This window comes from Strix aluco, chromosome 17 (assembly GCF_031877795.1).
Source record: "Strix aluco isolate bStrAlu1 chromosome 17, bStrAlu1.hap1, whole genome shotgun sequence".
NCBI lineage: Eukaryota > Metazoa > Chordata > Aves > Strigiformes > Strigidae > Strix > Strix aluco.
In genome coordinates, this window is record NC_133947.1 from 4,236,598 (window position 1) to 4,250,542 (window position 13,945).

The 13,945-nt window shown below is 45.4% G+C and overlaps 1 protein-coding gene across 1 annotated transcript in view; it reads right to left on the reverse strand.

Moving 5' to 3' along the window:
- Positions 1 to 1,453: 1,453 nt before the first annotated feature.
- The window catches only part of CDH4 (cadherin 4), a 466,125-nt gene continuing 453,633 nt past the window's right edge, over positions 1,454 to 13,945 (reverse strand). The window contains exons 14-16 of the mRNA XM_074843142.1: positions 10,754 to 10,893; positions 8,648 to 8,812; positions 1,454 to 7,047 (exon numbers count right to left, since the gene is read on the reverse strand). Of these exons, the coding sequence (XP_074699243.1) occupies positions 6,841 to 7,047; positions 8,648 to 8,812; positions 10,754 to 10,893 (512 nt within the window). The 3' untranslated portion in view covers positions 1,454 to 6,840. The remainder of the gene's footprint in view (positions 7,048 to 8,647; positions 8,813 to 10,753; positions 10,894 to 13,945) is intronic.

A 13,945-nucleotide genomic window follows, 5' to 3' on the forward strand; every position in this document is an offset into this window, starting at 1 on the left:
GGCGGCTGTTTCCATCAGCTTAGTAAAACTATTCACATGGTCAAAGTTAAGCACGCAGCTAAATCATTTGAGGAACAAGACTTTCTGCAGGCAGATAAGAGCCTAATAACATGATGATGAGAGCCCAGACTTCCACAGATAGCAGAAACTAATATTTGTGATGCAACAGTCTTGCATTATTCAGTAGTTAAAGATAATTCTAAGCAACAGAACAGCTTGAGAATTAGCAAAACTAGCAATAAAATATTCTTAGCTGACTCCGGGGGGGGAAGTAAATTGCCATGTACAGGATTTGCATTCATCTTAATGTTTATTAAAAATGAGACAGCTCTGCTTTCCACATGTTTGGGTGGAATAGCTCCACGGCATGCTGGAACCGCGCGTCCTTCCCGGCCCTTGCTCAGCCCCGGGCACCGGCAGGACCTGCTGAGGCCTCTAACTCATGACACGTGTGGGTTGATGTTGGGGAGAAGGTGATGGAAACCCACTGATCCGCTCAGGCCCTGCAAAATTCCCCGGGACAATGGGAGTGTTCGCTGCCAGCACTAATTGCTACTTGCCTGCCAGGGAATCACAGCTCAGCATCCCCGCAGTGTGTTCGTGCCCCCTTCCAGGGCTCTCGGTGAAACATCAAGGGAAGAGCGGCTTAAGAAAAGCAAGGAGCTGATGGGCCTAAAGGAGGTGCATACAGAGGAGCGCTGCTGTGCTCAGGAATGCCAGCGTGAAGGAGTTTGCACACTCCCTTTGCTACGTGCACAGCAGCAGCTCCAATCAATGGCTTTGCTCCTGCACATGCAGAGAAGGTGGAGAAATACAACCCAGAGCAGAAAGCTCAGGCTTCCTCTGCTGGGCATCAGCTGGTCCAGAGGGTGCTCAGTCATTCCCTAGACTTTTCTGAACCGTTTCTGTTCCCTGGCAGCAAAAGGGCTGGCTGCAGCCCGTGGGCACAAGCCACAGGGCAGTGGGCAGGAGAAGGGTCTGGATGGCCCGATGCAGCAGCCGTGAGGTTACCAGTGTGCTAGCAAGTAAAGACCCCTGAATGTGCTTGAATTGTGCTAAAGCACAAAGATCTTGTGTTGCAGGAGCAAAATCTCCACCCGACTGATTTGCACCAACAGTTTAGTGCAGCACAAAGGTGTTCGCGTCGGGCTCTGGGAGGAACCTGCCCTGCTGCCTCCTCGCTGCTCAGAATCACTATGTGGGCTGGGGGCGAGCCACGCTTCTTGACTTAATGAATGCAAATTTTCCACTGTCAGACAAGGGCAGAAGCACCCAGGATCTTCGAAAACCCCACTGATGTCTGTGTACGTGGAGCCACAGCTGCAAGCGGGCCCACCGTTTACCAGCTCACTGCAAGGGTAAGTCTGCTGTTAGCAGCAAATGAGCTGGGGTGTGCATGTGGGGAAGGAAAATGAAATACAAAAATAAAAATAATAAAAAAAAAAGCAAGTGAGACTATTCAAAAGGGGGACTTTATTTTTATTACACTGGAGCCAGGCGTCAGTGCGCCAGTTCAGCTTTGATACACAATAAATCAGCAAAGCTGTCACTCAGTTTGGAAACCAAGATTGCAGTGGCACTAAAAACACATTGAAAACATTTACTTTCTTCCCTTTTTTTTTTTCCTCTTTTGTTTTTGGTACAAAAATGGTACAAACAACAATACAAAATATTTGTGCTGTTGACGGTTACAAAAAAAGGTTTTTGAACTGGGTTAACGGACGCAAACTGCTTTTGCGCTTCAGCGTGAATACAGCAGAACAGCAGAAGTCTTCCTTGAGAACAACCACAGTCATGCGGGCTGCTACACAGCTTCTCCACCGTAAAAAGAAACATGCAAAATTATAATTAAAATTAAAAAAAAAAAAAAGAAAGAGAAAGTGCTCCAATTATACATCTATGTGTTGTTGTTTTTTTCCCCTATTTGATTTGTAGCTTCAAGCACTAACTACATTATGTACACATTGTGGGAGCAATTGTATATGGGGTTGGTGTGTACTGGAAAGAACTTTTCTTTTCCCCATGAAACTGAGTTAACTTTGCGTGGGAGACACCTACGTTGTCTAGCTGCTGTTTTAAACATACGCATTCATCATTATACAGCATTCCCCCCCCCGAAATTTTTTTTTCACACTTACAATGAAGAGCTCCAAAAGACATCACAAATAAAAGTCCCATATTTTACCTTTAATATGGTTTTTTGAGACTAAACAAAGTTGCAATCTTGGCATATTGTGTTGTACAGACCCTGCACTGGCCATTACCATTCTCCAATGCTCGAACATCTACCCTATGCGAAGCAGTTGTAGGCGATACAGCCATCTCCTAAGTCCCGCTTACTCCTGCAGGCTGGATTCCGACCCAGCTATCCCTAAAAACCCCTTGAAAGAGGCCCAAAGCGGCTCAGCCACAGGGGAGCGAACTTCCCACCACCACCTTACAACCACCAACGGCATCGCCTGGTCCAAAAAAAAAGGAAAATAAAATAAAATGGAAAATGCAAAACCAGAAGCAAAACTATGACTAGCACATTGGACACCTAGAACAGACTTGCCTATTTACTGTCATTAATTAACTGCTGAATCTCCTCGTTGCCTTGCAAAGCATTTCCATGACTGATGCTTCTCCCTATTTACAGGCTACATAATAAATACACCAGACGGGGGCTGCACTGAGGCTGTGGGTCCAGCTCTGCTGGAGGTGGCTGCAGGTAGAGCAGTGACGTTGGACCTGCAGAGCCCCTGGCCTGGGGATGTGCAATCTTCATGCCCAGGAGGTTGGGAGGCCACAGGAGGGGTCCAGTGTGCCCCGACGCCCTGGGAGCTCACTGTCCTCATCCCTGAGACAGCATGGAGAGCTGCGGTGGTGTCCCCTGGCAGTGCTATGGGGCACAGGGGGAAGGGGGTGACACTGGTATTTTGGGGACAGGCTCCCCTCTACCTGCCTGAAAGCAGCTCCTTCCCCACTGCCTCGTGGCATGCAAAGAGTGGGGGCTCGAATGTGTGGGCACCACTTCTTTAATTCGTTTAATGCTTTAGTCTAGTCAGAGAACAAGGATTCTGGTCTCAATGCGTTAACCACTTTTGTGGCCTGCAAGAAAAAAACGGTGACTGTACGTTCAGCCAAAGTCATTGTCTCACCACCCAGGTCCACCATCACCTCCAACTGCGAATGGCAACGCCAGGTCACATCCACAAGGATCAGAGTGGGGGGACAGCAGTGGCACAGTCACCTTTTCAATGGGACCCCTTGGATTAATATAAGTTTTTAGTTGGGTTACAAATCATAAGTAACATTAACAAGCAAAAAGGTTTGCAGAAAGTCATCTATTTTCATTGCTCGATGTGCTCCTCGCTTACCTTCTCTGGTCCCACTGCGAGGAAAGGGGCCTGAAGCTGCTGCTACTTGTGAGGCTGTAAATCTCAGTGGTGGAGGATGCAGGGAGGAGGAGGAGGAGGAAGAGGGAAAGGAGGAAAAGGAGGAAGAAGAGGAGGAGCAGGTCCTGCAGAGGGAGACTGAGCAAAACTGGGCCAAAAGACAATAAACTAGTTGGTTTGATTTATAGGCTTGTGGGGTTGGAATGGCTGGATTGCAAATGCTGCAGAAAAAATATCTGCTGATTTTAAAAAAAAAGTTGCCAATGGAAACGGGTTGATTTATTTTTAATCACTCAGTTTTGTTTGACTTAGGATGCATAAATGTTCTTAAAAACCTGAAATGTTCAGACAAGCTGAAGTCTGACAGCATCTCCTTCGCGGCCAAGCAGCTCCTCTCACTGCACGTCCCGTCCCCCTGGGTGACAACGGGGTGATGCACGCTGCCGACCGGCCCCGCAGCAACTGTCCCACACCGCTGCCAGCCCCTTCCCTACCTGAAATCCATCCCCCCGGCCAAAGCTGCCGCAGACATCAAGCACCAAGCGCTTTGGAGCAGGGATTTAGCTACTGCTCCCGGGGAAGCGGTGCCGGGAAGATCTCACGGCACGGATTACAGCGGAGAACTGGCATTGTGGGATCTGCACGAGCATCCCAGGAGCTGCGCAGAGCTGGCAGGCAGCAGCAGCAACCCAAGGGATGGGGAACCATCGGCCTCGCCCCGGCCCTCGAGCCGCGTCCTTCTCCTGAGTCGGTGATGAGGTTACAGTGACGGACAAACACTGACCGGTAGTCATCAGTGAGAAACACCAAGTGCATTTTTATTATTCACTACTGCTGTGACCAGGCAGCTTCTGCAGAGGTGCAAAGCACAGATGGTGAAATACTCCAGCCCATGGCTTTTCCGAAAGAAAAGGGGCAGAACCAAGACTGCCCGTGGGTGAAGAGCAGAGGCGGCAGGGCAATGCAGCCCAGCCGTGCCAGGCGGCTGGAGGACAGGGGCTGCGAGGTTTGCCGCGGGTGGCCAGGAGGAGGTGGACGGTACGTGGCAGAAGCAAACTTCAGACTTTCATAGTGCTCACTCGAGACGACTGAGTTCCCAACTACGGAACAGGAATTTGGAAAGGCGTCAGGTGCTGGCAGTTTGCCAGGCACTGCGCTTCATCCCGGCCGAGGCACGTGCCCGTGGCACAATGTCCTTGCCTTGCTGCTGCCATCGGAGCCGTCCCTCTCCCGAGGTCCAAGTCATCGCCTCCTGGTTTCCTCAAGAACCTTGGGTGAGCGTGTGTTCACTCTCCGAGCCGTGAAAGGACAAACTGACCCATCCACTGACCGACCGACCAACCAAGACAAAAAAAGAAAGATCGCATCCTTGGTAGTTAATAACATACCGGTAATGTTGGAGTCCCCTCGGGCAGACCTTGACCACATTCCACTCCATACAAGACACATTTCAAATGCTCATTAATTTACAGAAATTGCATTTTATAGAAAATATGATACAATGAAATATAAAATGCACTAGGAGCATTTCAAAAATCTATAGAGACGATCTTGCAGCCTAGTATACCCTCTGAAACGACGTCCACTCATCACCGCAAGCTCTCGTCCTCTCATTCTCCCGCTCTCGCGTGCACGCGCTCGCTCCCCCCGCCCCCCCCCTTAACTCTTAGCATTCAACTTGAGAATTAACAGAGATATCAAAAAAAGCGCGATTATCCCCTGGATAATCACCTTCCAATACTGTGCACATTCTTGGATTTAAATGAAAATATATCTAAGCACTTTTACAAGTTTTAGCGAACCCACTGCAAAATCGTCTGCAGAATATAAAACACAGGTAATCCAAGATTTCATAGCACATTAATTAAGTGGCTCATAATCCATTAAATGTGGTTTGTATTACACATCCATGCAGTCTAAATCATTTTACAAACATTAGACATAAACCCACTAGTCCAAATCAGTAAAGGAAAAATGTAATAAAAAAAGCTAATAACTATTTGTTATTAGTTAAACTGACCCTACATATAAACTAGGTAGTATGCTACCATTTATAATACTGATGTTGAATTACGCCTGGATGCTGCAAAACCTCTTGCTTACTTGGCAATGCTTGAGCATATTAACCACAAAATACTTAATAGGCCCTCGTTGCACTTCTTCTCCAAAAAAAAAATAATTTACTACAGATAGCAGCGCCTACCCATCAAATAGAAAGGACACACATTAGCTGAGTTACACGATGTTGTTGAGCTTTGGCTACTAATGCTCCAAGGCATTAATATTGTACTAGACTAACTTCATACTTACGGATGGCAAAAGTGCTGATAAACTCTTCCTGCCCTTAGCACTGCCTTGGCCTCGAGCGGAGCCGCTACCCAAACCCCTGCCGTGCGCCAGGAAAGCAGCATCGGCCGTCGTGCCTGCAGGCTTTCTCGGAGATGTGGGACACCACCACCCAACCCAGCTGGTATTTACATCACTCAAGAGGTCGTGGGAGCCAAAACACGCCGATAGCATAAAAACAAACAAATGGGCCTTTGGTCATTTCACGATTTACTTTGTAGGGTTTAGGCAAGGGCTGTCGGAGATTTCTGTTGCAATAACCAAAGGCTTTGTCAATGCTATAGTTCTATGCAGCTACATTGAGTGTGACCAGGTGACCGCAGAGCCCCCAGTCGGTATTTTGCATCTGATAACACTGAATTATATACAACATGATGACTAGTTCACCACCTGCTGAGGCTTAAAGATGGCTGTTAAGATTTTGACTCAAAACATCTTCCCCCCCCTCCCAAGCCCCCCATCCTCTTCCACCCCAGAATGAGTCACCCCCTTAAAAAAAAAAAAAAAAAAGGCAAAAAAGAAACAATCTCCACAGTTCCTTTTTGTTAACTCCTTCCCAGCTAGAACTGGCTTAGGGTCACAGGGAGTGCTGCCCAGGATGGTTGTATGTTTGTTTTCATCACTCCTGAGATTGAAGGGAATCTGATACATGCACCAAAAGGCACTTTCAAATATATATATATATTTTAAAAACAGTGCTTCTGTTCTAAGAAATTCAAGTTAAGACAGAGTGCCTTTCACTCTCTTTAGTCATAAAGCAGATAAACGAGCAATATCCCAGCTGACATTAAAAAACCAAAACAAAACAACAAAAAAAAACCTGCAGCAGAGACAAGTGTTCATGCGAGACAGCTCAATATTCTAAAAAAAAATTGGAAAGGAAAAAAAAGGAAAAAAAAAAGAAACCTCCTATATCACCACTAAAAATAACAATACAGTCAGCAGGGGATATTAATTAAAAAAGCTGCCACATCTGTACAGTTCTTGCTTCTGCATCGGCTCTTTTTGTTAATGTTGTCATCTGTGGGTTTGTGTTTTTTTTTTTTTTCTAGATTGTTCTTTTTGATTCTTCTTCTTCTTTTTTTTTTTTTTTTTTTTTAAATAACGTGAGGTCAGTTTAATCTTCCTCGCCTCCCCCATACATGTCCGCCAGTTTCTTGAACCTGGGCCCCCAGTCGTTAAGGTAGTCGTAGTCCTGGTCCCCGGAGCTGGAGGAGTTGAGGGAGCTGACGGAGCCAGCGGTGGAGCCGCTGCCCTCGTAGTCGAAAACCAGCAGGGAATCGTAGGGGGGGGCCGTGGGGTCGTTGTCGGCTGCACGCAGGCCCTGGGAGGGGGCAAACACATGGCGTTAACACCCACCATGGGGTTTTAAGGTGCTAAGGAAGGGTGTTCGGGTAAGGGTCTGAGCTGGGGGGATGTTTGGGATCCCTGCAGCAAAGTTAAAAGAGGACGGTGAAAAGCTAAATGAGGATGGTGAGAAAATGAGGGTCCTGGGGCTTCCCCTGCCCGATGCTTCCCCCTGGGTGGAGCCCTCTCAGCTGCCCCCAGCAGAAAATCCATTAACTCTCAGTGCCTCTGTAAAAGAGATGGATGGAGCGGGAGGGGAGTTATTCCAAGGATCCACCTCTGGAGCTGGAAAGCTTTCAGTTCTGGACAGCATGTCCTTTCTGGGGCTGCCTGTTAAGATTTCCAGCTTGGCCAATGAAAGAACGAACAGCACCCTTCCTCTCCTACCAATAACTGTTATTTTAGTTTTGATGATTTTGATTCCTTTAGGGAGGGAAAAAAAATCACTCCTAGCAAAATTCTGCAATTAGGAGAGGCTTGGGGTGTGAAATCCTGGGCAGAGGGTTGGGAAGCATTGCTGTTCCTGTGCGCTGTGGGCAGCAGGGTAGGCAGGCCATGGAGGAAATGGCCTTGGGATACGGAGAAAAAGAATTGCTTTTCTGCAGCCCAGCGTCAGGAAAAGCCTAGTGGAATAGACCTGCAATAAAGCAGAATGTTCTGCATTCACACCTTCAGAAACCCCAGTCTCAGCGTGGGGAGATGGAGCAGGTTTTACTGCAGTGAATAGCTGCCAGAGTGTGTGCAAGAGCGAGTCTTCACGTGAATGGATGTGTGTAAATGTGTGCATGAAGAATGGGCAGGAACAAAGGAAGAAGGAATTTTAATGATAAAAATGAGAAAAAGCACAGCAGGAAATGGATATAATAATAGAATTAAATTGCTATAACATTTATTTTTCTGACTTAGGAAATGGATTGTGTGTTTTGTCTCAGAGGAAATAATGCATTGATTGGTTTGTAACCACTCAATCACTCAAAACTAAAACTGAGATAAGAAATACTAAATGGATAGATATTTGTACAAGCAGATAAAGGAGCAGTAATCTAACATAAAATAAAGAAACCCTCTCTGATCTGAGATGAATCTCTCTGTTCTGCAAACTCTTTGAGGCTTTAGACCAAATAGAGCTTACTAGGAAGGCACAGACTTGTGAAATAATTACAAGTACAGGAGCCACAAATGGCACCTGCAAGCTGCCTCGCCACTGTCTCCCCACCAGGACAACACTCCACGTCCAGACAATGTTTTTACTGACAGCCACTGCAATATTTGTAGTAATCCAAGGGACAGCAGGATCAGGTTATACTGGCTGGATGCTGAAAAGCATGGTCTTTGTGATACCCATGTCAGAAATCCTGGGATTTTGTTTGCACTTTGGCTTTTTACAGGCTTGGTGCCTTTATTAGGCCAAGTCCTGTGTCCTTTTCTCATGCCAATCCTTCCCTTGGATTTGGTCAGACTCCTCATGTGTGTAACAGCATCACTTGGTCCATGCAGCTAGGAAAACGTTGCACAGTTCATGTTAGCTGGCTGCTCAAGCTTTTAAGACATGACACGGGATACCCTACAGAACATACCTCATTAATAAAGTCACCAATATCCCCTGGATGTGGGATTACTGGTCTTATAGGATACTGTGGTTCAGCACCAATAGGTCTTTCGTCCACCCTTCTGACTCCAGGTGTCTTGTTCAGCACGTGATCCATGGTCTCCGGCTGCTGGAGCTGGCTTAAATCGTAATCCTGTGACAAATGGAAAGGCACACAGTGAAACCAAAAGCTTTTCGTTCAGATCATCTACTCAACCAATGTACAAACAAGTTGAGGGGTCTAATCCTATTTCAGCTGAAGTTTGATGACAAATCTTATCCCTGGGTACGTAACACCTCTAACTATCTAAATTACAGATGAACCTGACCTCTGAGTAGCTGATAAAATTGACCTCCTAGGAGTGCATCTCAAAACATAGCTAAATCAAATATTTAAATGCTTTCTGAATATTTTACACAGCGTCTAAATGTTTGGGATAAATTGTCTTTTGCTTGTGTGTGCATAGATATGTGCAGATCTTTTTGATGAAATACATAATATAACGTAAAGACACAGTGTTGGTAGACATATTATTGCAATTATATTTGTACAGAAGTAAAAACATTAAAATGTGTATTGCATTTATGCATGTAGGCCTTTCAAAGTAATTATATTCTTTCTGCTTGTGAAAAATCCCAACAGAGTAGGTTTCTACCAAGGAATGAGAACCAGGTAATATTTCATTAAAAATGTATTCATGTAGGTAATGGTGTTTTGCTGCTCTTCCTTTGCTGTTATTTTTAACGAATCCTTTCTAAAATATTTAAGCCTACAGTGTAGTTGCCTGAAACCAGATACTTCAGCTAGTTTGAATGTTTATAACAGTACTTTGTTCTACCTGTAAAACTATTCTTGTGCTCAGACGGGGATGATTGAATCTCCAGGAGCAATATTTATAAATAACTTCTCAGTGACAAGATTAAAGAAATGCTAATTGCACGGATTTTTCTGTGGAATAAGAATTTCTCAAGTTTTGGGCAAAGTCCCTGCCTCAGCTCCCCGCGGTGGCTCCCACCAGGCTCACCCACTCGCCATCAGACGCTACCGGGACCTCCACGGGGCAGGACGTGCTGCAGTGGTTGGGTCCACTCCTAACATCAGCCCCAGCCACTGAGCTTAGGACTCACCGACACCAACCACACACAGAGCAGCCTCTGCACAGAGCCATGAACCATGCAGCCCGTTTAAGCAAGCAAGAAGAAAGCCATTATATGATGCAGAGTCACATAATATGTGTGAACTTCATATCTGAGAGTGTCATGGGCTCTTTACTTTTGTTAGGTAGGAATAAAAAACCAGAGACTTAAACATCAGTGACCAAACTTTGCTGTTTTAGCTGAGGAAATATATCCATAGGAGAAGGACAGCAGATCCCAGGAGTGCAGGCCAGGGAAACTTTCATGCAACATCAGCACTGGTGTCTGTAAGAAGCAGCCAGCGCAGAAGAGCTGACACATTCAGGCAGACTGTGGCTTAGGGCTCTGTCACCAAGCAAAGCTTTGCCACTGTACGCTTCCTGGTGAAAAAGAAAATCCCCAAACGTATTTAGACGTTTCTCAGAAACCACATCCAGAAATGAAAAGAAATTAAAAGGCACATTAGAGATGATGAAGTAAATACAGGGAAAGCCCACAGAAGCTCTAGGCTCAAGCAAGCCAAGGTAAGTGCCTTCAGTCACACATCTGGGGCAGGGTGGTAGCTGCTGGCTGGTTTTTAAGATCTCTGATGAGGAATGGTAAAATATACAATTTTAATGACCAAAATAGCAGAAATATTGTTTGAACATGGGTGTCAGTAGCTTGATTTATAGTTTCTCCCCAGGAAGCTGGTCTAGGGGGTAGCAAAATCCATGTCACACTGGCCTCCCTGCACGGTCCTGTTGGCACAGGAGAGTGTCTCAGTGACATGCTGGACCTAAGGTGGCTCCCACAGGTGTCCATGCCACGCTGGGGAAGCCAATAAAGCTACCTGGGCACAAACAAGGGTGAACACAACCCTCTGCAAGTACTTTAGTGAAAATAATGTGGTTTCTGCCTTTTTGAGAGTATACATCACACAGCTGCTCCTTGGCCACGACCTGCGGGCTTTTCTCACCTGGTCTTCCTCTCCACCTCCCTCTTCGTCGTACTTCAGAATATTGTCCCTGACGTCGTCCTCAGGGTCAATCAGGAGCTGCTTGGTATGGCGCTCCTTCTCCCGGCGTTTCATCCACACCACGAACAGCAGAACCATGGCTGTAATGGAGAAGCAGCGGGGTGAGCCTGGATCTCACAGGGTGTGAGGCCGAGCTGCCTGTGTCAGAGCGTGGTGGCGTGTCCTAACGCCTCACCTGCCCTCTTCCACTATGCAGAACATCACTGCCTGCTAGTAAGAGGAATAAAATTTTATCCTATTGCATGTTCTAATTTATAAGGGAGAGATCAATGACAGCTGTAAATACTGTGACAGGCCTCCACTACAAACATTTCTTTAAGATCCATCATGAATGCTGACTGAGCTGATGTTTATCAGAAGTCAAACACACAATCAAAGGAAAAGCAAACAGAAAGTGTGAAAACCGACGCTTTCTGAAAATATTTGATCTAAATCCTGAATTTTCAGGATTAGATTTCCACCTTTATTTCATTCAGGGGCATAAAACAAAGGTGGAGGAAAGAGAGCTGCAGAAGTTCAGAGAAGCAAACAGGTACAGATGACCAGCACCTGTGCAGGAGTGGCTGTTCCACCAGCACGACACAGCGATGCCCGTACAGGTTGTGAGCCCTGGCCATGACATTCAGTTTGCTGGTGTCTGCACTATGCTACACAAAACTGGTTTGGGGAGGGTGGGTAATACTGGGTCACATAATCTGATTTCAGTTCACTTATACTCTTTTTTGGTGAGTGAGGGAGGCTTTCCAGACTTCCAAGATCAGTTAGCCAGGCCATTAGTATATGCATTTGGCCATCGACTTGCAAAGCAGATCGAAGATCATTTGAAATCCTTTCAGAGAGCAGGGCTTGCTTTGCAGAGCAAATCTGGTAGCACACAGCCAGCCTCCTCAGGCATTAGCATTTAAGTGCCAAGCCCTGGCTAATCTCTCTCAGTATGGTAAGAGAGAGAGATGAACAGTTCTTGAATCTTTAGAGATTTTCCCCCACTTAAACAACTTTACCCAAAGGGAACGCTGGCTCCCTGCTCCACAACCTCATCCTTCAAAGGGGCACCCATGTCCCAGGGACTGTGCACTCCCTGTGACTTACTGCCTCAAGTCACTCTGGGAACTTAAGTCTCCACTAACATAAGGCATCCAGACCTTGTCTTCTTCAAGAATCTGTTAATACATTAGTTTTCATTATCATACTCAGTAGCTGCAAATAATGCCGTCAAAAAAGAAATTAAGCCTGGGCAGCTGATGCAGTTACATCTCCTGGTGTCTGCTTTCCCTCCATTCTCCACACAAGCCACACACGAAGCTGTGACGGTGGCAATCTGCAGAAGAAGGGAGAGATGGATGGGCAGTGGAGGTGGGAAAGTGTGGCTGTGGGAACGTGTTCCTTTCCCTTAGGTCACCTCTTGACTGTGCCAAAACAAGTCAGTCAGCAGTTCCCAAACTCCCTTTGTGTTTTTTTACCTGCATAAGGAGAAGGAACAACTCCTGTTTCCCACCGTCTCATACTTTGCAGGGTTTTCTTTCCCTTTGCCTCTTCATGGAGCCATAGCAAGGATGGAGGAGAGACCAGACCCAGGGGACATGGGTAGGCAGCGTGGGGAGGTGGTTAGAAGGATCTGAGTTTTTCCTCCCAGCAGCAGAGTGTTTATACCCAACAGGAATTCAGTGAAGTGAGCAGAAGAGGACCGGACAGCTAATTACTGCCATTGTGTGCCAATTGGCTGCCATCCCTGCCTGCCAGCTAACAGAATTGTTTTCAGATAGTTCAGCATTTCTTTAATGCTTATCCTAGATCTATTCAAGAGAGAAAAAAGAAAAGGAAAGAAAATGTAACTCTTATCTGCAATATAAAACCTCAGCTATTTAGCAGACTATTGAAGTCCTTTTCTCGTTGTTCCTTTTCAAGTCTCTCACAACAAGATACCTGCCTAGTCCACAAAGACAATATTATAATGGCTACCAGGTTTTATCTTTTTCTTTCCTTTTTTTTTTTTTTTTTTTTTTAAATGCTACTTTTTCATGCACTTGTGGAAAAAACTGTGCCATTAACGCCTTTACAGCTACCTTGAAAAAAAAAGACCTTCAAAGTGTCAATAGCGGATGTAGTGCACTCTCCTTCCTTTTATTCACTCTGCAGAATGGGAAGTGCTATTACTGCTGTTAGACCCATTTTCACTCTGCATGTAGTTTTCCTTGAAATCCATTGTCTTCACCCTTCACAATTTTTTATTGCATTGCTCTTCTAAATGTGTTATTTGTGCACCTAATACATCAGGTATCAGGAAGAAGAAAAAACCCTTGGAGCAAAGGTAAAGGCAGAAATTTCCTTCACCTGAGCAATCTGAGATCTGTCCCCTTGCTGCTTCTTCCTTTTAAAGCCATCAAACTTTGACCTGCTGACACTAAAATGGACAAATAGCACAAAAAATCTCACATCTGCCTTATTCCAGGGTATTGCTCAGAAGTCATGATATAAAACAGATAGAAAGGAGGCAAAACACTGGAAGGATGTAACTGGAAAACTGCTCATCGCAAATTACATTTTTCATCACTGATACAATGCTTTGCAGCTCTTGAAGATAAAAAAAAAAGTCAATTAGAATTACAATGAATGTAAAAATAAGCTTTTGTAATAAAAACCGTAATTTAAAATGGGATAATGTATCTGAAAATGAAAAGAGGAATCTCTTAAATCAAATGTCCTTCAGCTGAAGTTAATTTCAGTCAATTGGATTTTCAACTGTTTAAATTGTATTTTAGCACTGGATTTATACAAGAGCAGCAAAAAGAAGCCCCGTGTTTAATCACCTCTGGGGCTTCCAGTGCAAACCTTCAGCTGGAGGAGGAGTGGGGACTGCACAGCCACAAACACCCGGTTTTCTTGCTCGGTCTCTAGACTGATAGGGTAAATCAATTATACAACAATATATTCCCATCGCTGGCCCAGGAGGGTGGATGTTTGCCCAGAGATGACCCATTCTCTTAATGTACCATATCATATCCACATTAGGTGACATTTGTAGCATACGTTGCTCTGTCTGCTCTCTGTTTAAACACATTGGGGGTAAATATTAAATGTGATTTAGCACCATAACTCCCATTAGCTTTAATGGGAGTCCCATGGTTTCATCCT